This window comes from Tetrao urogallus, assembly GCF_951394365.1.
Source record: "Tetrao urogallus genome assembly, chromosome: 24".
Classification (NCBI taxonomy): domain Eukaryota; kingdom Metazoa; phylum Chordata; class Aves; order Galliformes; family Phasianidae; genus Tetrao; species Tetrao urogallus.
In genome coordinates this window covers 3,507,175-3,529,472 of record NC_136837.1, presented here as the reverse complement: position 1 = coordinate 3,529,472, position 22,298 = coordinate 3,507,175, and the positions used below count along the sequence as shown (strand labels likewise).

The following is a 22,298-nucleotide window of genomic DNA, read 5'->3' as shown; positions in this document are numbered from 1 at the left end:
CTACAGCTGAGCTCCCCTTGGAGCAGGACAGAGCTCCAGGAGAGGTGTTATGGTGTGGGATGGCCGTTCTTGATCTGAGCATGCCATCCCACACAGGTGGCAGTGGTTACACATAGCAGGACCTTTTAATACAGTTCCTATTAGTTTTGGTCACCTTACTCTTAAAAAAAGAGTGTGTGGGGGGGAGACGTTTTAAAGAGCAATTGTGAAAGCTCTCCTCTCAGGAAGAACTTCATAGTCAATGGGAAAAAGTGCAGAGAAAGCAGTGCAAAGTTTGGGAAAGCCTGCTGAGCTGTGATGCCGCACATGCAAGAAAACATACTAAATGGAAACAAGACAAAGTAGCTGCAAAGAGCAAGGAAAAGGCAGCAGAGGAGTGTCTGGGAATGGCTATGTGGGGAAAGCTATACAAGAAGTTTCTAGAATTGCATATACAGAGATTTAAGTTTTATTCATACATTTATTTACACAAGTTATATCTATTAATTGCAAGAGACTGACCTTGACTCTCCTTGTTTTAAATAAGGTTATAACCACCACGCACAGTAAAGGAGTTAATACTATTAGTGTCATGGGTGGCATGAACGTGCACCAGGGCAGGGCGATGCCCAGCAATTCTACTTTGGAAAAGCATTTGTTCTTCTGCAGATGCAGTTTTGGCTGCTGCACCTTCAGCTGGAGCAGCCATAGATGTGTCTGTATAGAGCCACATTGTTAATGCCATCACAGACTGGAAAAATGCTTATAATGTGTGCAGGCAAGTAAAAAAAAAAAGTTGTTTTATTTAATATAAAAAAGCATTAAGTCTGTCTATTGCACAAAGAAGGAAAGAGTTAAACTAAACTACTACTGCAGGATTACGTATCCCTTTCCTTTGCTCAAGCTGTTTAACAAGCAGATTATCAGTTGTAATTTTGTTATGTACTAGCCAATAAATTCCAGCAACAAGGTGCAGTAATTCCACGTGCCTACAGTTCTGGATGCACTATGCCAGCTTCCCTGGGAAACAAAGCCATTGGGTGCCCATCCCCTGCAGCTGGGAAGAAGAGGAAACGTAGTGAGAACTTGCCCACTCTATTTCCTCATGTAGTAAACAAGGTGCAGTTTCTAATCTCAGCCTCCACCCCACAGGTTTGTTGCCCAGAGATGCAAAAGACACGGGGGCAAGAACATTTGAGAGTGAGCCACTTCATGAGGGCACCAACAGAGCCAAATTAGAGACCCCAGAGTGAAGCAATCAGATGAATGGACACACAAAAGCTACTGAGGAAGAGTGCATGACCTGTTTTCCCTCGACTACGTTCTCACCAAGCACGTGAAATTATATAAAAGCTGAAGAAACCTTTTTTTTTTATTAAAAAAAAAAAAGTCTGTCATAGTTAGTACAATTTAAAACTGTCTTTGCCATCACAACTAATTCGAGCCCCACATGGAATTAAAATGAATTGGCATTTTCCCCATGGACAGTCATTAGATGTAATGACTTTAAGGTTCTGTGCTATGCAATCTGAGCAGTCTTCCATTTTACCAGAAGACTGTGAAAAGAAAGGTCAGGTTTCTTCAGACATTCAGATAACTATTATGAACCAAAACTAGCAGACAAGAGTTTGTTTTACAGAACTAAGAGGTGAAGGGTACATAAGAGATAAATAGCTTATAACTTGGGGTCTTTTAACTGCAGTGGAACAGTAGATAATCCCCCTTAGGTAAAACATGGAAGCTTTGCTCCTGTCAATGTAAACATTTGGAGTGTTGCACGAAGCTAATACAGACACAGATCCTCTCAGCTTCTGAACACCTTCTAGCCTAAAGCCTCTACTTTCTCTTTCCTCTGACCGCACGGTAATTGGTGCCAATCTCAGTGATTGGGACAGAGTTATGTGTGGACTGAAGGCCACCGAGGACCATCAGTTCATGGGAAGAGAGCTGTTACTTTACTCAGTAAAGACTGTCGCAATCAATTCCTAGCAACACAGATGCTACCCAAGCACACAGGATGCTTTTGTTTGATTGGTGTTTGCGTGGGATTGGCAAAAAATCCCTTTCAGTTCAGGGGAGTGGATTCTTTTTTTCCCATCGTACTCGCACAACTCCATAATAAAAGCTGCAGCAGGGAAACTAGAATCAATGGGGTGTGCTGGGGAGATGTCTCTGGCTGCTGCTCGAGATGGAACATCCCCAAGGTCTCACCTCTACGAGCAATCTTCTGGTTGCTATTACCTGTCCCGCTCATGTTAGCCACAAAGAGCTGCATCTGAAGAAGCCATCTGCAGAGTTAGGGGTTCAGAATTCTCCCACAATTCAAAATTCCTTCCGCTCTTCCTTTTCAAGTAGAGTCATCCAGCCCTTTATTTGGGTGCTCAGAGCTCGACTTGCAGAGCCTGTCCATGATCCCCTGCAGCATAGGTTGGACAATCCCCAAGAGAGGGCGCTGGGAGGAATCTCCATCCCAACAGGCTTCCATCAGCTGCCAGCATTCCTCATCAAACACAGGAAGGCGCTCTGGGCGAACTCCTGGGAAACAGAAAGGGACCCCCAGTCACCATCACACAGGACAGCACCTCTGTGTCTGATGTCCATTACTTTGGTGCAGGTCGAAGTGACCACAGCAGACTGTTTAGTGCTACTGATAAAGGTTTACGTTGCAGCAAGACTCCTGAGTCAGCCCTGGGAGCGTTGCTGAAGTCCATCAGGAGCCCACAGCCTTCCAGAGGACGGCCAGGATTTCACTGCAGCCTCCTCTTCGTGATTATTTGGGAGCAAAATGAATACTCTCCCCAATAAAAAGAAATGTGTCCTTCCCATCGCCCCCCAAATACACTCTCGATGGTATTTTGGGGAGCAAGTTCTTGAGAAGCAGCAGTGAGTGCAGCCTTTTGACCAAACACAAATCTCACTCATCTGAATTAATCTTTTTCACATGAGAAGGGCAGAGATTATATGGACAGCAACTCAGGACACAAAGTAGTACAACATCCTGATCCTGTGATGCAGCACTAAGGGTGAAGCTACCACAAAATACAGTTCTGTGCTAAACCTACAGAGGTATAAATGAGAGTAAGTTTAGATTTTGGGGAACAGCTGCCAATCTGTCACATAACATCCAACCCTGTGACAGCTTTCCCAGCATGCTGCATATTCAACATGTGAACGTACAGATCACCAGGGCCTCCAGAAATTGCAAGAGATTAAGCATTCCTGAAGGGATCATGCAGTGGTTGGCTAATTCTGGCATCCAGCTTCCATCATAAATATTGTACAGGGTTTACATGGTTTGTTAGCTAGCACAACCACCTTCTTGCCACAGTGTCACAGGAGGTAACTGAAAGCCTGCTCGTTTCATCCCTGCTGATTTGTTGGATTTTCAGTAGAATATGCCCAAATTTAATTACAAATGTCAGTCTTTAAGCAGTCAGTGACAACACAACTTGCATTCTTACCTTTCAGTTACAAGAGGACAAGTTATTTCCTCCTCTCTCAAATCTTACACAAACACAAAGCACCACCCAGAGTTCAACATAAGCCATTCCTACCTCTCCTAACGTTGTTCCAAAGGTGATCTTTGCTTGCACATCTCTCAAAAGCCTCTGGCAACTTCACGTGTCCCGAACAAATGTACCAAAACAGAATGCCAAATGCATAAACATCCACTGAGTTATCGTATTTTCCTGTGACAAAAATACATTTCATCAGCAGGGCAAACAAGTATTTCAGTGTGAGCAGCGAGAACCACCTGAATAATACTTTCCAAATTAAATGCAGCTTCACTTTCCAAGCAGTGTTAGCCATTTCAGTAAAGTTTCTGAATCACAGTTCTTTCATGTAAGCAAAGATTTGAGATGCACAAAACCCAACACATACGATGCACTGTAAGCATGCGGTCCTCTGATTTGATTTGATTTTGAAGTTATTATTTTTCCCCTTCATGAGAAAGTTGATGGATTAATTTAGCATAATGGCTTTCAAAATTCAAGCCAGAGTGAGACAGCAGTGCATTCAGTCAGCAAGCATACCTGTGAAAAGTTCGGGAGCCATATGAATAGGTGTGCCTACAATACTGCCAGACATCATGGCTTCTGGTTTGCAGAACCCCAAGTCAGTGATTTTGGCTCGATTCTTTTTGTCAAGCTGTAGAGGAATTCACACACAGACAGCTGTGAATCACAGTTCTCAGTTTTATTACTGCTTTTTATTATTATGGTTTCGATTGGTGTTTGAAGGATCGAATGTTTGTTCTTAAGGAGGCTTCCCTGATGGCTTGGCTGCTCATGAACATGACCTAGGTAAGCTCAGCAACAAAACACACCTTCACTTGTCCTCTACAGGGTGTGGTTTGGGTTTAATAAGGCTAAGCAATGGAAGTCCTACTGCTAGCTCATGCTCTGTACCTTCAGGTGAGCCTCCACCACTCCCTTCCCCCATCCTGACTGAAACTGAGTTGGGGAAGCCCCGCTGCAAGGCCAGCTGTTGCTGATGACATCACAAGTTAAAAGACTCTGTATGAAGTAAGCTGTGGCATTTATAGCACGCTTCCCCTCCTGCTTAAAGGGAGTCCAAAAAGACTTTGAAATTAGTCAGACACAAAAGTTTTCCTTACCAAGACATTCTTTAGTTTGATATCCCGGTGCACAAGTCCCTGACTGTGAAGATAACGGATGCCTTCAACCACATCCAAGGCAATCTGTAATCGTGTTTCTAATTCCAGCCCAGCCTGCAGAATAAACACACAGACTTGGTTCCTACAAGAAGTTATGCTTACTCTTATTCAAAGGGAAAATACTGAAATTCAATTCTAACTCTTGCAAGATCATCCTCTTGAAAAAAGGAAAAGAAAAGAATTCCAGCAACAGAAACAGGAGCTACTGTTACTACTTTCCCAATGCAACACTTACACCAGGCTGAGAACCAGCAGTCTTGTTTACCACCCCCTGAACGCCAGTAAGGATGTTTCTGTGGCCACATCACACTCTTATTAATGAATACATAAAAAGGCAAATACACAGACTGCTGTTACCTTTAGTCCTGTATAGAGGTCTCTGTGCAACCGTTCCATTATCAGTAGAACAGCAATGCTGGAGCCTCCTCCATAGCCATAATCTATCACAGAGCCATGGAGGTGCACGAGCCGCTCGTGTGACTGCAGAGACCTGGAGGAAGTTGAGCACAGAAAGGTGACCATTCTTCCAGCCTTCCCTGCACCCCAGGCCAAACCTCACTTTCTAAAGGAAAAGTGACCAATAGCTGTGACTTCAGTACTACAGGAGATACAGTAGGCCAGCTACCTCAGAAAGGACAGAGACTGGAAAAGAAGGACTGATTCAACACCAGAAATCAGGGAAGGAAGAACTGCTTGCTATCATACTCCATTAATTCTAATTAACTGAAAATCAGCAAGCACTTGAACAGTGCAGACACCAGGGAATCGGATTAAGACAGGAAAGAGCTTGCCTGCCCACCGTTCTGTGCCTGTCACATTTTTGCATGGAGACTGAGAAGCTGTTTTGCATCTGCTAGAAACTGCAGCTTAGCATTTCACAAGGTCAATGCACTGAGTGCAAGCTAGAAAAGTAGCAAACGAGATTCTGCCTATGCAAATAGTGGTCGTCTGTAGCAGTGAATTTAAGGACATCCATAAGGAATGAAGAAAAACACTTGTGAAATATACCTCATATAGTGAAACTCAAGTGCAAGGTCATTCCAGTGCTTCTCATCTGGAGGAACAACGGATTTCAGTGCACAGGGGAAGTGCCCTCCCCAGCTGTCACACAGATAGACCACGCCATACTGTCCTCGGCCCAGCTCACGGCCCAACTTTGGTTTGCCTGTAAGGCATAATATCCTTTTAATCAGAAATCAAAGCATGTTTACTCCTTCCTGCTACATACAAAGCATGCTCTCAGGCTGGTAGGCCAGAGCTTTTCGCAGGCTAGGAGCTGCGCAACTCAAGGTACTCAGTACATGTCAGATGGAGGCTCACTGAAGCACTGAAGTGCAAAGCAGAACGTGCCTCCCACCCCTTTCCACCCACTGACTGCTTCAGAAGTAGGAAGGCACAGAGCAGAACGCAGAACATGAAGCATTGCTCACCATGTAACAGCACATCCTGCAGGGACCTGCTCTCCAACGACAGTCGTGCCAGCCGAGGGGCGTGATCCTTCCTCACCTTCAGCCACAGGTCTTCTGTTTTCTCCAGCCTGCCAGAATGGCCATCTTCTAACTGCAAGACATATCACCCATGCACTGTCATCCTGCCTGGTGTAAAGCCCTCAGAGTAACAAGGTCGAGGATCCTCCTTAAAGCATCTCTAAAAGTAGGATCTTGTACTAGGACGCTCACATCAGCTCTACCACCTTTCACAACAGCAGCACTAACTGCACAGATTACTCTTTCGACAATTAAAAGTCTTCTTGTTTTGTGCATTGCCACCCTTGGAAAGCTCTCCTTCACATCTCCTCATACTCACCTGCCGCAGGGAAGCTGCAAAAGCTTCGTGGGAACTGTTCAGCCTGGTCCTGAACTGGCTGCAAATGCTCTTGGCTAACTTGGATGCACTGAGGCTCTCAATAGCATCCTGAGCAACTTTCCTCTTCCAGTCACTGGTGATGGCAGGGGGGCTGACCCACGTAATCCGTTGGATTATCTAGTAAAAAGAAAAAACAGAAATAAGCAAAACAAATCTGGAGGCTTGTTACCACTCAGTCCACATTGCAACTATTTGGGCAAAACTCACATTCCTCTCAGTCACCCATAGAAGGAACTCAAGATAGAGAAGGCAGTACAGGACAGCTATTAGAGCAGAGACTTGTGAAGCATGCATGAAGACAAATCTAAAACAAAGACCCAAGGCAGTCTAGCCTGCTTAGATGGAGAACAGTGAACTGCACTGAATCAAGACTTTGCAAAACACGAGAAAAAAAAAAATCAAGGCAATTATCCAAAATACAAACAGCAAATGTTTCAAAATACTCTTCATTCCTTTGCTGTTTCAGAACAGAAGGAAACAATATTAAAGAGGCATTTGCTTTAAATTAAATATTAGCATTCCCAGGAATAAACTATACTCACAGTGCAGAGAGAAAGCAACAGCTTCCCAAGGCACATGCCCAGAGTCTAAATTTAGAGGGCAGCCAGACATATTCAAGTATTTTGCTCTGAAAAACACCTCACTACACAATAATGCCTACTAGGAGTAATAGAGATAAGCAAACCTGTTTGATCTGTTCCCACAGCATCCTGGTTACCGTTGAGCCAGAGTGGAATGTGACTTCAACATGATAGGCTGCATTCAGTATCTGGAAAGCAGGGGAAAGATGAACTTTGCAAGCTGTGCTCACGGTAAAATGGGAAAATAAAGGATGGAATTCACTTGATTCAAATCATTAACTTTTTAATAAGCTCCTAAGTGTTTCTGGACTGCAAGTTAATCACTTCATACAGATTTAGGAAGGGTAAGTGCTAGGCCTGCAAGTGACAATTTAAGAACCAAGTTTTAGCACCTCTCTTAATAACCAGGTGCCTCAAAGCTGTGTTCCCCCCAGCTCTCCATTTCCTCCCACCCTTGCAGTGTCAGAGTAAAAGAAACTAGAACATCCTGGTGTCCTATTTGCCAGCTGAGCCCCCGTACCTGCTTGAGATAATTGCTTGTGATGTGTACAGAAACATCCTTTGACTTCTCCAAACTCCTCGCAGGGTGGACTGAAACCTCCCAGGACTCCTCCAGGCTCTTCAGGCATCTCTCCAGAGTACCTACAAAGCTCTCTCGCAGATAATCCACTGAACTAATTAACTTGTTGGCAACTGCTTGGTTTAACCGAGAAATAATCAGTTCCTGGATTTGTTTAATGCAACACTTGATGTCCTTGGAGCTCACAGGTTCCCCGTTCTCAGGAATTATGATATCTGCATGGAAGAAAAAAAAAGAAGAGAGGCATCTTCTGTACTCAGCATATCACCACTGCAGCAAGGGCAACAGAGAGCTGCTGTGAATGCTCTGCAAAACAGCTACAGCACAACACCGCCCCGGGCAGCTTCTGCTCCAAAGGCACTTTTTTCCACTGTTCTGCTCCTACAGAGGTACATCATTTGCTTCAGACCCAGATAAAGTAACCTGAAGCCAGCAGCATTTTAAGTGAGACAAAGAAACGACAGAGAAGTGCAAGTCAGCAGACTCTGCAAGCAACAAGCACTGCTGGACATCAGATGTTAGGAAGTAGTGGTGGTTACGTGATGTTTTTTCCTCCTCTAACCTTGAAAAGGTTGATCAACTCTTAGTGTTTTCAAACAAATACAGAGCAATCACACACAGTGCACTGCAACCAGGCCAAAGAGTGTTACGTTACTATTAGGAGTGGAAGATTTGTCTCTGGATTTTGGCCAACAGCCCAGACTGAAAACCAATCCGTGATCAGCAGATGGCATTAGCTCCTCAAAGTAACACCATCCTCCTTCTAAGATAGCACTGCAAACACTGAGAGCCAGCAAGATGCTTCACTCCTAAGAGAACACCAGTGTTGGTTATTTGTGGATATAAACAAGGAAGCCAGTGCTTTCTTGTGCTGTGCTTCAACTCTGTGTAAGTGGGTATCTCTTCTAATGGGACAAACTGAATACCAGAAATGATTTTTGCCTGTCTGTGGAGTAACAGCATCATTAAACGGAGAGAATTAACAACTGTACATTTAGCACATGCCTTTTTTTTTCCCCCTTGAATGCAAATAACCTCATGCTGCAGTCAGAACAAGCTCTTTGAGGAGGACATTTTCACACCAAGCAAACATTTCAACAAACAGGGAGGATCTTATCCATTTCCCACCTCCAGAAGCACAAATATCCACATCCTAACCCGCAGCATAAACAGTTCTTCATTTCTCTTCTTCCTCCCGGGACACAACATTCCAGTTTGAAATTCAGAGAAAATAAATCAAAGTTATCTGCAGTTTTGGCCTCTCACATCTCATCAGATCACTCCAATTCTACGTCAATAGCCCAGAGTTGTTTTTGACTTGGAGTAAAAATCTCTTTCCTTATCAGCCCAGTGAACTGCTTTTCCTTTGAAGAGAAATGATGTATTAAGCCCCTGCTTCGTAAGCAGAAGAGAAAAAAGCTGCAGAGCATCAGTGCACAAATTGTCCCTTTGAAATCTATGACAAGCCCTGTATACCTGGAGACAAGATTTGGTTAGCACCTCAGCCCTCACTCAGCTTACACAGATCTGTGTTCCCCAGCTTGTTTTCCTTGGAGACTCTGGTACTCTAAGATGCAGTGAGGATTCCCACATTTCCCAAAAGCACACACCAAAGGCCAAGTGCAGCCTCAGGAGAACAGTGCATTAAAGTTTTTGAAGGAAAACCTTAGCTATCTGAAAGGGTTTCATTTTAGGAGGGTCTATACTCCAAAGAGTAATGCAGATCCCTCAAAGAAATCAAGCAAAAATGACAAAAAAAGAATATCAAGTCCTCACTGTTAAAATTCAGCTTTTTATCTTAGGACAGACCTATTCCCAAGTCCCAGCACACCTTCTGAAGTGAAGCTGAGACATTTTCTTCTTCTGCAGAAGAGGGAATTAAAACACATAAAATATCCTGCCCAGCACAGCTAGAATGGAAAAAAGTGCCCAGTTCATAAGAAATATAAAACTTAATATTTTCAAGCCTCAGATTTAAGAGCAGTGCTTTCTACTACAGAAACAAATCCTTTGTGTACTAGGTCTGAATTGGCTTGCAGTCTAGACTCCTATCAGTTATCCCATAGGAGACATCAACTGTTACTCTGATTAACATCCCCAACCACTTTGTTCCAATCGCTCTCCCGCCAGCAGTTTACCTTTGAATTCCATATTAGCAGCATCTTCCAAGAGCTCTTCTTTCATACTGCTAAGAGTCTCCACGATCATGTCCTTCATCTCCTCCTGTTTCCGGTTGGCAATGTTCATCAGGGACTCGTAGAGCTCGTTCTCCTTCCTGCGGGTGTACTCCAGCCTCTTGGGGGTGATCTGCAGGTCCCGCTGCATGTCGAAAGCCTGGTTGATGAAGATGTTGAGGCAACGGCAGTGAACCTCGTTTAAACTGGTGGCTGCTTCCACGAGGTGCCTTTGCAGCACCTGCCTGGAAAAAGTGCTTAGGAGACGGAGCTTCTCCAGCTGCTCCACCAGCATGCTTTGGGCATCGGCATCAGGGCTGGGCGCCCCGCAGCTGCAGTGGTTGGTGCTCAGGTACTCCAAGTCCATCAGCTGGCAGTAAAGAGAAGACTTTTCGTTATCAGTTTTTTTAGGAGAGATCAGCTCAACTCCTGACTCTGGCACCTTGAAGAAGAAAATGGGCAAAGAGAATTTCTCTTTGATTTCACGCAGTTCGTTCTCATCTGATGAAGAAAGTTCAGCCTCGCTGATGGCAAAGATGACAACAAGCAAGACCTGGTTCATGTACTCTCCCAGGGTGGCTTCAGCAGACTGGAATCCACGACACGGCGCTACCACAACATCCACCTCCTGACAAGTAAGAAGGTTAAAGAAGATAGTTGTGTGCAGGTCCTTTTTAGCAGCAATGAGGCAAGAATGCACTGTAACTCATTCACAAAGTGCAGAACAGAAACATCTGCACCCTTCAGAACGCTTACTTCAAACCCACCTGTAAAACCAATGAGTTCACAGCAGCAGGGATGCAGTCTGGAATCAATCAGTGCCCACTGACTCCAGAACTCTCACTGTGTACCTGCACTGTTTTCCTGCATTTTAGCCTGATCCAGAACAAAACTTACAACGAGTTTCCCACAGAACCACTATCACAGAACAGCAGTTACTCCCTAGAGTATGGCTTTCCCATTTTGCAACAACTTCCCCCCATAAATACACTCTCAGCCTCCCACTGATGTCTACGTGATCTGCAGCTCTTCCAAGAGATATTTGTGCTGTCAGTTTTCAACATAGCTTCCAACAGCAAGAAGCATTACACTGCCCACAGCTGCCAGGAGTAGGGCAGCACAACAACCTATGGCAAAGAGTTTGCAGCCAAAGGATGGGGAGGAGGAACAGATGGCTGTGATAAGATTGCTTATAACATCCTCCAAATCCATCCAATACCTAAGAGATTTTATTTATTTCCTTGCTGCCTAGAGTTCTGGTGTTTTTCTTACTAATTTCACTAGAAAAGGTTCAAAGGAGGAACACATACACCTGCAAGCATATGAGAACAGCATTAGAATTGTGTGTGTGTGACTTGACTTAACAAATGTGGAAGGCTTTGAACTGAAGACAAACTGAAGTGCCATCTTCCCAGCTCACAACAACGGGCTCTAATTAAGAATTCCTCCATCGTTTTTTCTCCACCAGAGTTACCAAAATGAACGACCTGACCACATCTACCCCTTAGTCCCAGTGATAACAGGAAGTCATTATGGCGATGGGGCTCTGGGCTGCTCACACCTGCCCAGCACAGGGCTGGAGCAGAGCGGGATGATGCTCCCCAGGACGTGACTCAGCCAGCCACAAACAAAGGAGGAAGCCAGTGCTGTCTCTAGGAGACAGGCAGAAAACCAACACAGTGCAGAGCAACTGGGCCTTCTGTTTCCATAGAGGCATCACAGGCTTTTCCAAGCATCGTTAGCAACATTTTTCTGTTATTATTATTAAATGAATGCCTTACTTAGTGCCCATGCAGCCTCGTACTACTGGGGATCAAGTCTTCCACATGGGACAACCTGTGACTCAGACTGGATTCCTGCAATTCCCCAGCAGGTTCTCATAAGGTCACATTCGTGAGCACTTCTGACAGAGCTGTAGGCATGAGATTGCTGTCAAGTAACTCCATCCACGTTTCTCTTAACCAAAAGGCCCTTTTTTCAACATCAGCTTCCTACTCAGCACTCAGTGTACAGCGTAGTTGCAGCTATTCCTCTCCACGTAATGCATAATTCAACAGGTACAGATGTCAACAGCAATGCAAAAAGGCACCTTCAGAGAAACATCACATAGACAGCCTGTGTGTTCATCTACAGGCTCAGACCTGCATTGCCAGGATGGCCACCACCTCCTATATCCCTAAAATAAAAACAAAAACCAGTCAGATTCTCACCCCAGCTCCTACACCAAGCAGACGATGAGGGAAGGCCACCATGCTGAGCCCACCTGAATGCTGTGCCTTCCAAGGAGAGTCAGGGGATCACTGCAGTCTGACAGTTACCACTACACGAGAGGTAATTCAGCCTCTTTATTAACCTGAGGTGCTTATCTACCCTTAGATTCTATTTTGAATTCATTTTGCTGGTGGTTTTCTTTTAAACCTCTGCTGGAAGAGCCAACTCAAAAAAACCTGCAAGAAAAACGCATGCAACAAGTCTGAGCAGCAGTGTTCTTCCCCTATAAAAGATGCATGGCTAAGCCAGCAAAACTAGAAACAGAGAACAGATCCCACAAGAGGAAAGAATAATTTCTTCCTGCTGATGTATTCAGGATCTGCTGCCCTCAGATATTCCAGTGGAAATGGACAGAGGAAGATGAGCACTTCAGCACACCCCAAAGTAATCCAAGACTGTGCGGAAGGAACTCAGCCAACACAGAAGCCTTTCGTGTTCCTGCATTAGTGCCACAGCCCAAAATGCTCTCAAGGAGGAGATCAGGGCACATTCTTCCAAATTTTAAGCAGGTTGTGCTCTAAAATTACAGCCCCATAGCTATGAAACCACATTCTTTCCTACTTTAACAGCTACCAATTAGTGTGACCTGAATCATCGCTACAGTACCTTAAGAAATGCAACAAAAACTCAAATTCGGTTCTTCTGCTGCAGTTCACAAAACCATCCTGTATTTTTTTTTTTTATTTTATTCGTTTTCCAGCTTTGTCAGAGCAGCTGAAATGTCCTCTCTCCCTTCGAGCCCTGGCTAAAGCCTCCCAGCCTGAGACTGAAAGTAGAACGGAGCACAAAGCAAAACGAAGGCAGAAAAAGGAAGCTTTCAGCTTGGCTACCCTCCTCTCATTCAGCCACACCACCCAGATGAAAACCAATACTTCAGAGAAGTCTGTTTGGGCTTCTAGGCACAACTGATAAGATTTAGGGACAGAGCCAACTGTTTACTTCCACAGTAAATCTAATAATCTGTCTGGCCTGATGGATTACTCCCCATGACCTAAATGCATTCCTGAACACAGTGATCCCCAAGGAACGGAGCACCTTCCCCATGCTTTCCTTCCCTGCTGGCTCACAGAAAAAAACCACGTTCACAAACCTATTTGCACCAAAGACAACCCAAGGAAATGAAGTTCTCAGTTCTCTCCTCCTCAGCCCTTTTTTCTGCGAGTTGATGAAGACATCCTTCAGTAATAACAGAAGGGCATCTGGGCATCAAGATGTTATAAAGCAGAATAAACCAGAGGTGCTACATTCACAACACAGCAGCATACATTCATATTCGATTTATCACAAAGTACAAGATGTGTGTGTGTACATATATCTATGGACACTCAACTTGCATATAACGTATCCTTTCCTCACCATAGCAGTGGTTAATGAGATTTCATTTAGCAAGCATCTGCACCGTGATTCAGCACTAAGTGGATGCACAACACAGCAGCATGTAATCTAGGTGGCCCAAGCCAGCCTGTGCAATTAAGTCTTTTCAGAAGAGATGTTGAGGCTGCACAGATCCTGTGGTATTTTACAACGTTCCCCCAGATCCTGGTGATATTTTCCTGGTAGTAAGTGCCCCCATTATGCAGAATGAATGTGATTTCAAATGCCAAAATCAAACGCAGCACACAAACAACGTCCTCATCTCCTGAAACAGCACGAGCCCACAGCAAAAGGTCTGCAAGCTTCCTTAAACACCAGCAAGTTCTCTTCACATCCAAATGCTGAGATTGTAAGGCTGTCATTAAGCACACAAGCATTCTGCTGTTGAAAGGAAAAAATGCCAACAGATGATAAACCAGGAATCCTAGACAGCAGGTGGGGTAAAATTCAGACTGAATTCCCCTCCTTCTTGTCCAAAAGGTGGCAAGATCCTCCAAATTCCAGTTTCTGTGCAAAGCTAAACCCTTAAGATCCGTACTGAATATCATGGTATTGTCAAGCATGCAAATGTTATTAGGCCACTAGTCTTATTTCACAGCTAATAAAAAGCAGAAGTTCTTTCAGAGTACTTCTGCAGACACAGTTTTGGATAATATCCAAAAAGCCTCATCCATTACTACTGCAGACATCAAATCCACTAATTACAGAAGCAGTGGCCCCGACTAGCTGCTCTTGTGCTGGTTGTTGGCTTTGTTTTTTATCTCAGTTGTCTTAATGCAGGCTAGGCAGACCTGGAAAATACACATTAGCTAGAGGGGTGAAACAAGCAAGCCTCCCTCTGGAACACCAGACCCCATTAAGTTAATAGGGAACTATCACAGCCCTGCTCAAACACCTACCTCCTCTCCCACCAGCCTTAAAAAATATTTTTGTTCTTGTTTTCAGCCCCTCAAACTTATGTAAGGAATCCTTTGAGTCAGTCTTGAGGCTAGCTGTGATTCACCCTCCCTCTCCTGCTGTTGGAAAAGGGTTTTATTTCACCAACCCTTTTCAAATTAATCTGAGTAGCTGTTTTCATCTAAGTGTCCTAAATATAACCAAAGCCAGACAGAGGGATCTTTGTCACTCACATGAGAAACGTAAATGCACAGAGGGTTGTAAACTGCAGCACGGCTAAACTGACACATAAAAACATACACAAGCAAAATAAATATAAAGCTAAGTACTCTGTATGCAACAGCAAAGCAGGATTCCACATGCAGATCCAGAACAGGCATTTACTTTGCAGCAGCTGATCCGGTGCTCTTCAGGAAGGTGCTGATGCCTCATGTTCCATCTACAAACATCACTTCTGTTCTTTCAGTGGGTATGGGAGGCCACAAACATCCCACAACACAGCACTGCCTTGTTGGCATCACTAAGGGTAGGCTTCACAGTAGTCTGGGTTTGTAAAACATCTCAGCCTGAGGAAAACAGACTGAATCTCCACTTCGTGCCCAGCTGAAATGATGCCTTAATTCAGGTGCCCCAGAAAAAAGTTACCTTGATAGATCATTGTTCAACAACAAAGTTATACTCTTACTTGCACGAACACAGATCAGATTCTTTGCACTTCAGCACTTTACATTTAAGAATAAATAATCTACTGTGGATGTTTGATAGCCAAAACAATGCTCCACATACATTACACTGCAATAAAAACAGCTCAGTGTAAGATTTGCTATTCAAAGAATGCTTATGGAAGCCATAAAAAGGCTTCAACTCTCACCTTTGAAGTATTTTGCTGAGCACCAAACCACACACATCCAGGACAGGAGCATGTCTTACAGCTATGTGAAACACTGGGGAAAGGGACAAGGGGAGGTACAAGCAATGACAGACACAGCACTGCAAACAGAGCCCCACCTCCTCGTTTCTAACACCTCCAGCTCCCACTGACATCACTGACTTCCACTATCACAAAGTTTTACTGCATCTTATGTTCAGGAAGGCCAGCTGTGTGCAGACACACGGTTACCTTTAGCAGCGAGTACGGCAGCACGACCTCCAGCTCTGCTATGCGGTGAGCAGGATCTTCACTGTCCCCACGGATCTCTAAGTCCTCCTCAGGGATGGTGTCCCAGTGTCCTCGGTGGGCTGCCATCATGTGGACCAGTTCATATTGCTCAGGAAGTGCTAGACTAACCCGTGTTTGTGTCCCATGTGTGAAACGGATCCGCCGCCGCTTACAGTTCTCCTCGCTGCTGATTTTGGTGGTAGGCAGCAGCTTCTCACCCAGCAGTATGTTGAGTAACTGGCATTTGGCATTACAGTTCTGGCCAAGAATGAGGAGGCAAGGGTGCCAGCTCACGGTCTGCTGCAGGTGTTCTTCCTCATGGCGAGGGAAGGAAATGAAGTTCTGCCCTGAAATTGAGTACAAACTGAGTCAGAACAGGTCGACTGAACAGTAAGCCTCATAACTCTAAGGCAGCTGAACACCAACATTCAGACATCATTGCCCCACAGCCAGCTAAGAAACCCACAGAGCACCAAGCATTTGCTTTCATGTCCTGGAGCAATTTCACGTCCATCAGCAACGTGGCACTTTCACTGTGTCGGTACAGAGGTCCACAGCAAGTCATGAAACAGGTTTGCTCTGCTCTCCCCAGCTATTGCCCTAGGAGGAGTTTACACAGCTCTCTGGAACAGGGTGGTGGCAGATGGATGGTAGATCCTAAAAGCTAAGAGGAAACAGCTGTCAAGGCTGAAACAACCAAAGGCCTAACATCATCTGCAGCACAGAACACTGCAGCCTCAAACACATTAAGCAACAGATTTGTTCCTCTGACTGCACCTAACAATACACATCTTTCCTTTCCATCCAAAGGGAGTCATCCATATAGCTGAACTAAATCAGCTTGCCAGATATTCTTACCAATTTCACAAACAATGTTTTTTGCTGTAAAAGGAAACTGCTGAACATCTTCTGCAGAGCAGCCAGAACTCCCTGGAATTGCTCTCCTTCCCCATCTGCCATTGGAAGCATCCCTACAACAGCCCACTAACCAAGCTGTTTGATTTCTTAGCTGTGATGGTGCAACTCCTCGTGTTTGCCTTTTACTACATTAATGCTGGGGAAAACAGTCTCCCTATTGAATTCAGCTGCTGAATTCTTTCAGAAGTACTAAACACAGCTTTTCTCATGCTCAGTCATCTAAGCTGAAGTGTAAGCAGCTTTGTGTTACCTGACACACAGCAACAGAACAATTCTGGTCGTACCAAAAAATGGATACAAACAAATTCCCCATTTGCTGCCCTTCAGTCTCACGAGTCCCCATCAGCTGATGCTCCACCCAGCCAAAGAGCAGGCCCCATTTTTCCAGACCTGAAGGCAGACAGCACCCAAAAACGAAACAACTAATTTAGTCCTAAACACAACGGCCGAATTTCAGAGCTACCAACAAGGATGACCGCCCTGAGGTTGGACAAAGCAACAAGAGGAGCATGAAGTTGGGCTCAGATGGCAAAGCACAGAAGCACCAGTGGGGATTTTGTAGGGGAAGGTCCTGTTTCACCAGGGCTATTAAAAGAACTGCAGTGAGTCATGTTCCGGCACCCAACATTGTTTCAGCATCTCCAGCCCCAAGAAAACAAGACGCTTTGATATACCAAGACACTTCCTCAATACGGCTAACCAAATAAAGCCAACAGTTCTTCTGCACCTCATTTTGATGCCTTTCCACTCTGTGAAAATAATCCAAATTAGGAGCCTCATAAACTAAAAGCCTGGAGACCGCATGAGCCCAGCTGGCCTTACAGTGGGCGCTCTGACATGACAAGGAAATCCTACAAAAGGTTATGGAGGCATCACTGGTTGAAGTCTGACTCGAAGCAACTCTGATAAACAAGCCTTTTGATAGACACAACCAGAGCAAAGTGACCACATCAAGTGACCAGAGGGCAAAATCAAGCAGCGCATCAAAGAAAAGACAGAGAAAACCCACATGGAGCACATTTATGCCTTCATCTACAGGATAAGGATTCCTTTGATCCAGTTACATCCACTGAAATTTCAGCCAGGATTCAAGTTTGCTCTTCAGATACCATGAAAACACAATCAGGAGTTGGATTGGCCATGAAATCTTCCTTACACTGGTTTGTAGAAAAACAGGCAGATTTCACCCACTCCTTGCTCTGGGCAGCCTCTGCATTTACATGCACTTAACGCCAATTAGATGATTGAAATCCATCATTTCAGCTGAAATTACTGCAGCACAGAATGGATGAATACCACATCATTCTTCTCTTCACACACACAACCTCCCTGTGTTCTTCATCAAGTAAATGTGCTATAGTCAGAACCAGCAACAAACGTGTGATATTTAACATCATGTCACCCTCAGAGATTTTAAGGTCTCAAACTTGGAGCAAGCTGCAGTCATGGAGCAATTGTCTGTGATTCTGTATTGCACAGAACTTACTGCTATTTCTGCTTATGAAGGCAAGGCATAAAGAGATTCATAGTGCACCTAGGAGGCCGTGGCACTGACATAGGGAAAAAACAACCTCCCGAGGTGCTGACCTAACAAAAAAAACAGATTTAGGATGTCCTGAGGAGATGCAGCCATGCTCCCATCTCTGTGTGAGCATCTCCTGGCCCTGACAGAAACTGTGTCATTTGGAGACATGTGATAAGCACTTCAAAAATAAGGCTGCAGGGGAGTCCCTAAGCGCGTGCATCCCATTCAGCTGCCCGCGATGAAAGGCAGCCTGTCCACAAACAAGGAGATCTCTCACCAGGAATCAGCACAGAATGCAGACCAACTCTTGGCAAAACAAGCTTAGGTTGTATTTACCAAACCTGCAGAACCCCTCAGTGCTTATCCATCTCCTCCTGTATCTCCAGACTCGTTTGTGGTGTTCCTGATGCCACATTCGTGCTCCTTGCAGACACTGACACCTTCCCAATTCCTCCAGTTCCGTGGCAGCCCATGCGTTGCAGAATGCTTGGACCATGACAAGATTTACAATTAACACGCTCCCTTACACGAGCCACCACACATCCATCAGCAGTGCTGTTAATTCCAGGCCAAACACAGCTAATGACCACGCCAGCAAACACTCCTAACAGCTTTAACATCTTGGTCTGCAGCAGCGAGCTTCACCTTCTGCTCAACTCCAAGCACGTTGGCCAGAGCTTCCCTGACCTATTCAAGGAGTTTCTTCTCAAACAGCCTCCCTACCACCTCTCCACATGTTATCTGGTCTTAAAGCTCACCTTATGTTTACATGTCCACCAGCACAATACAAGCCCTAACCTGAGGATCACAGCAGCATGGGGAGAAGTCACATTTTAACCAGCCTATATACTCTCAAGTCAATACAGCATCAGATAAAAACCTCTCCTAAAAACCTTTGGTTAACACGTTCACCCCCTCCAAAACACATTTATGCATGGAGTCTTTAGGCCACCAAGCCCAGGGCTGACAAGCACACATCAAGATGATACCAGTGCTGCCAACCAGAATGCTGGGGTGCTGTGGTTATCTGTACAAAAGGTGCAGTTCAGGTTGCTTTCTGAAATGAATACTCACAGAGCAAACTCAGATCCTGGGTTAAAGAGGTGGTGTTACTTTGAGCACAGAATGAAGAAAAAGACAGGCAGTACAGAGGCAGAGTTGCTGTTTCTTAATGTGCACCACTATGATCCACTCCTGACAAACACTGCTGTCATCCTCCTGGAGCAGAAGCAGGTGGGACAGGTTGCCCCTCTCATTGCTCAGCCCTGGCTGCTCAGCTCAGCTACAGGTAGAGCCCAACCTGGCAGTTCCCTGGGGCTGCCTTCACACTGCACTGCCCAGCCTGTGCTTTAGCTTGCTGATTTCTGTTGATTCAAAGGGCATTTACCTTTCTCCACTCTTACACCAGCTTCACGTGTGTCTCAAAAGCAAACCCTCACGCATTTGTTTTGTTTCCAAGACATCTCAGTTTACTTTCTCTGTTTATTTTCCTCCTTCAGCTGTAGGCAACAAGCGTCCTGTCCATTTCACTTCCTATTTCCTACCTATTTCACGCTCCAACATTTTGCACAGCTCTGCAAAAAGACTTTAGAACTGTTTAGTCAACACTACTTTCACTTTGAAACCACTTGCAGGGCAAATTCTAGGAAAAATGATTCTAAAGTCTGTGCAAACTGAGTGCTGCAAACCCTCTGACACTTAAAATAATCTCCCTGTGTTAGACAGGGAAAAACACTCATTACCAGAGAAAGCAAGCATCACATTTCAGAGTACTACAAGCACACAATTTAACTAGAACTTCCAAGAAAAAAACTCCATTCAGAGCTCACTACTCATGCACAAAGGCAATAAGCACTATCAGTGCCCTAGGTTTCAAAGGGTTGTAAATGTTACACAGCCTCTATAATCCGAAACGCTGAACCCACAGCCTATACTGCCATTACTGTTTGCATGAGCAAGTTCCAAAGCAGTCTGTGTTTCTTGCAGTCCTGATACTTGAAGGCCAACTGGTAACACATGGCATAGCAAAGTCAAACCAGGTCAAGGTTACTGCTGGAAAACCAGGTTTTAAGCACTCTGTGGCAGAAACAGGCAGGACACCTGCTGAAATCTGTATCCCATATCAGGAATATTCAATTAATACTGCACACACATCTTCCAAGCTCTATGAGCAGACTTTTAAATATGCAATTGATATCGGGCCGGCATCATTTTACAAGAAGCAACCAAACAAGAACGACTCCTGTCGAATGCTCCACTCAAAGAGCACTGAGACCAACAGAAAGAGCAAAACGAGCTAGCTCCACCTTCCTTAAAGTCACTGAAAGATATATAAACAAACACACGTCGGATGAATTTTGAGCAAGCTAGGCACTTCTAGCCTAAAAGTTCATATGTAACACTTTCTTTTTGGACACAGACCAACAGAAGAGCTCAACAACACTTTCAAATAAGAACGGTAAGCATAAGACAAGCACGGACAAGTAGCCAACAGAGATGACTCATGAACTATTTGGAAATGCATAAAGAAGATCTTTATATATATATAATGTCACGCTGACCTCTTCTCACAAGACAGTCTTATGGAATACAAAGTTCTGCACAAGACAGGAGGTCTCCAAACTTCACAAATGTTTGCCAACACTAACAGATGAAGTGCAAGCAGCTGATTGGCAATGCATGTAGGGCATTCTGAAAGCCACCAGCTCAGTGTGCTTCACTTTGCTGGCCCCCACCCCACAGCTTCCAACCCCACACAAGCTCCAGCTCACCTTCCAGCCCTCACTCACACCTGACCTGCCTGCTGCAGCCCACAAGCCTTCTCAAGCCATGGGATTATAAAGGTTGGAAAAGGCCTCTAAGATCATCAAACCCTCCTCCAACCCATCCCTGCAGATCCATATCCCTCAATGCTACAACTCCACAGTTCTGCACCGTTCCAGGCTTCCACTTCCCCGGGCAGCCTATGCCAATGCCTGACGACTCATTTAGAGCAAAAATTTCTGTCAATATCCAAGAGAGCCTGGCACAACATAAGGCCACCACCTCTTGTGTGATCACTGCAAGAAGAGGCCAATCCCCACCTCACTCCAATCTCATCTCAGGGAATTATAGAAACCAATGGTCACCCAAACCACCCTCCTCATGAGCCCAGATCTCCATACACACACACACACACACACAGCCCCTTTAACCCTGCAATAACACAACACCATAACAGCAAACCACAATCTACCTCCCCAGCCAGCCCCTCACCATCCACATCCCACCCCCAAGGCCCTAACACTCCCCCCCAGGTCCCCCAGTCCACTCCAACCAACCCCTCAGCAACCTCCTCGAACCCCCCTCCCCTCCAGACCCCCTATTCACCTCTCATGCCCCACTCTGCCCCCTCCCACATCCCTCCTCCCCCCCAGCCCCACAGCCCCCACTCTGCCCCTCCCTCCCTCTAATAGACCCCACTCTGAGGCCTGCCCCCCTCACCTCCATCCCTCGTTCCGCCGGCCCCGCTCGTGGATCCCTCTCCGATCTCCACCCCCGAAACGAAAAGATTCCCTTGGGAATACTTAACGTCGCGGAAGAACTTCTTGGTCTCTCTCAGGTTATGCTGCAGCCTCGCCAGGTGCCGGTTGTAATGACCGAAGGAACGGCACAGCTCTCGGATCAGCCCCCCGGACCCACCCCGCCACGAAGGGGCTCCTTCGCCCTCCATCTCCTCCGGGTCCGTCCCGCTTTCCCCTCCCCACCGCGGGGGACGCTCCGGCCCCGCCAGGCTGCGGCCTGTCCTCCCCTCCCGGAGGGAACTGCGCTCCCGACAGCGGCCGTGCCTCCTTCTTCTCTTCTCCCACCCCCCCCCACCCTCCCGCCTCCCCTACCCCCCACCGCCACCGCCGCCGCTTTCCTCCTCCGGGGCAGCGCCTCAGCGAACCGGCGCCGCGCTCGCCGCGGAACCTTTATCGGAGCGCCGCGGGGCAAACGGGGAGGAGAGCAACGGACGCTGCGCGCGGGGCATGCCGGGAGCTGTAGTTCGCCCCCGCGCGCGGGGCGCTCTGGGAAATGAAGTCCCGCGAGGAGGAGGCGGCGGCGACGCCACCTCGAGCCGCGTTAACTCAGCACCGCGCTCCGCGACAGCTCCGCGGCGCGTCCACCAATCATCGCCTCCGGTTCCTCCCTTCGCCTTCTGCCATTGGTCCGTTCGGCCGCCACTCAAGCGCTGATCGGCGGCGGTGACGGCGGCGATGCCGGCGGGTGCGGAGCCGCCGCGGCGCGGTGCCGCCGCCCGGCCCGGTCACGGCG

The 22,298-nt window shown here is 46.1% G+C and overlaps 1 protein-coding gene across 2 annotated transcripts; it reads right to left on the bottom strand.

The window, feature by feature from the left end:
* Positions 1 to 2,326: 2,326 nt before the first annotated feature.
* On the bottom strand, positions 2,327 to 21,783 carry DSTYK (dual serine/threonine and tyrosine protein kinase; the record flags this gene model as incomplete). Of its 2 annotated transcripts, none has more annotated exons than XM_079546376.1 (13): positions 21,465 to 21,783; positions 15,521 to 15,906; positions 9,823 to 10,486; positions 7,625 to 7,899; positions 7,209 to 7,292; positions 6,464 to 6,640; positions 6,088 to 6,217; positions 5,666 to 5,822; positions 5,015 to 5,147; positions 4,598 to 4,711; positions 4,014 to 4,128; positions 3,534 to 3,668; positions 2,327 to 2,514 (listed from the first exon to the last, which is right to left on the bottom strand). In XM_079546376.1, exons 1-13 carry the CDS (start codon positions 21,712 to 21,714, stop codon positions 2,327 to 2,329), a joined length of 2,808 nt encoding a protein of 935 aa, XP_079402502.1. In that variant the 5' UTR covers positions 21,715 to 21,783. The 2 variants fall into 2 exon arrangements, with proteins under 2 accessions (XP_079402502.1, XP_079402503.1); XM_079546377.1 differs by having other exon boundaries at positions 21,486 to 21,783.
* Positions 21,784 to 22,298: the final 515 nt, after the last annotated feature.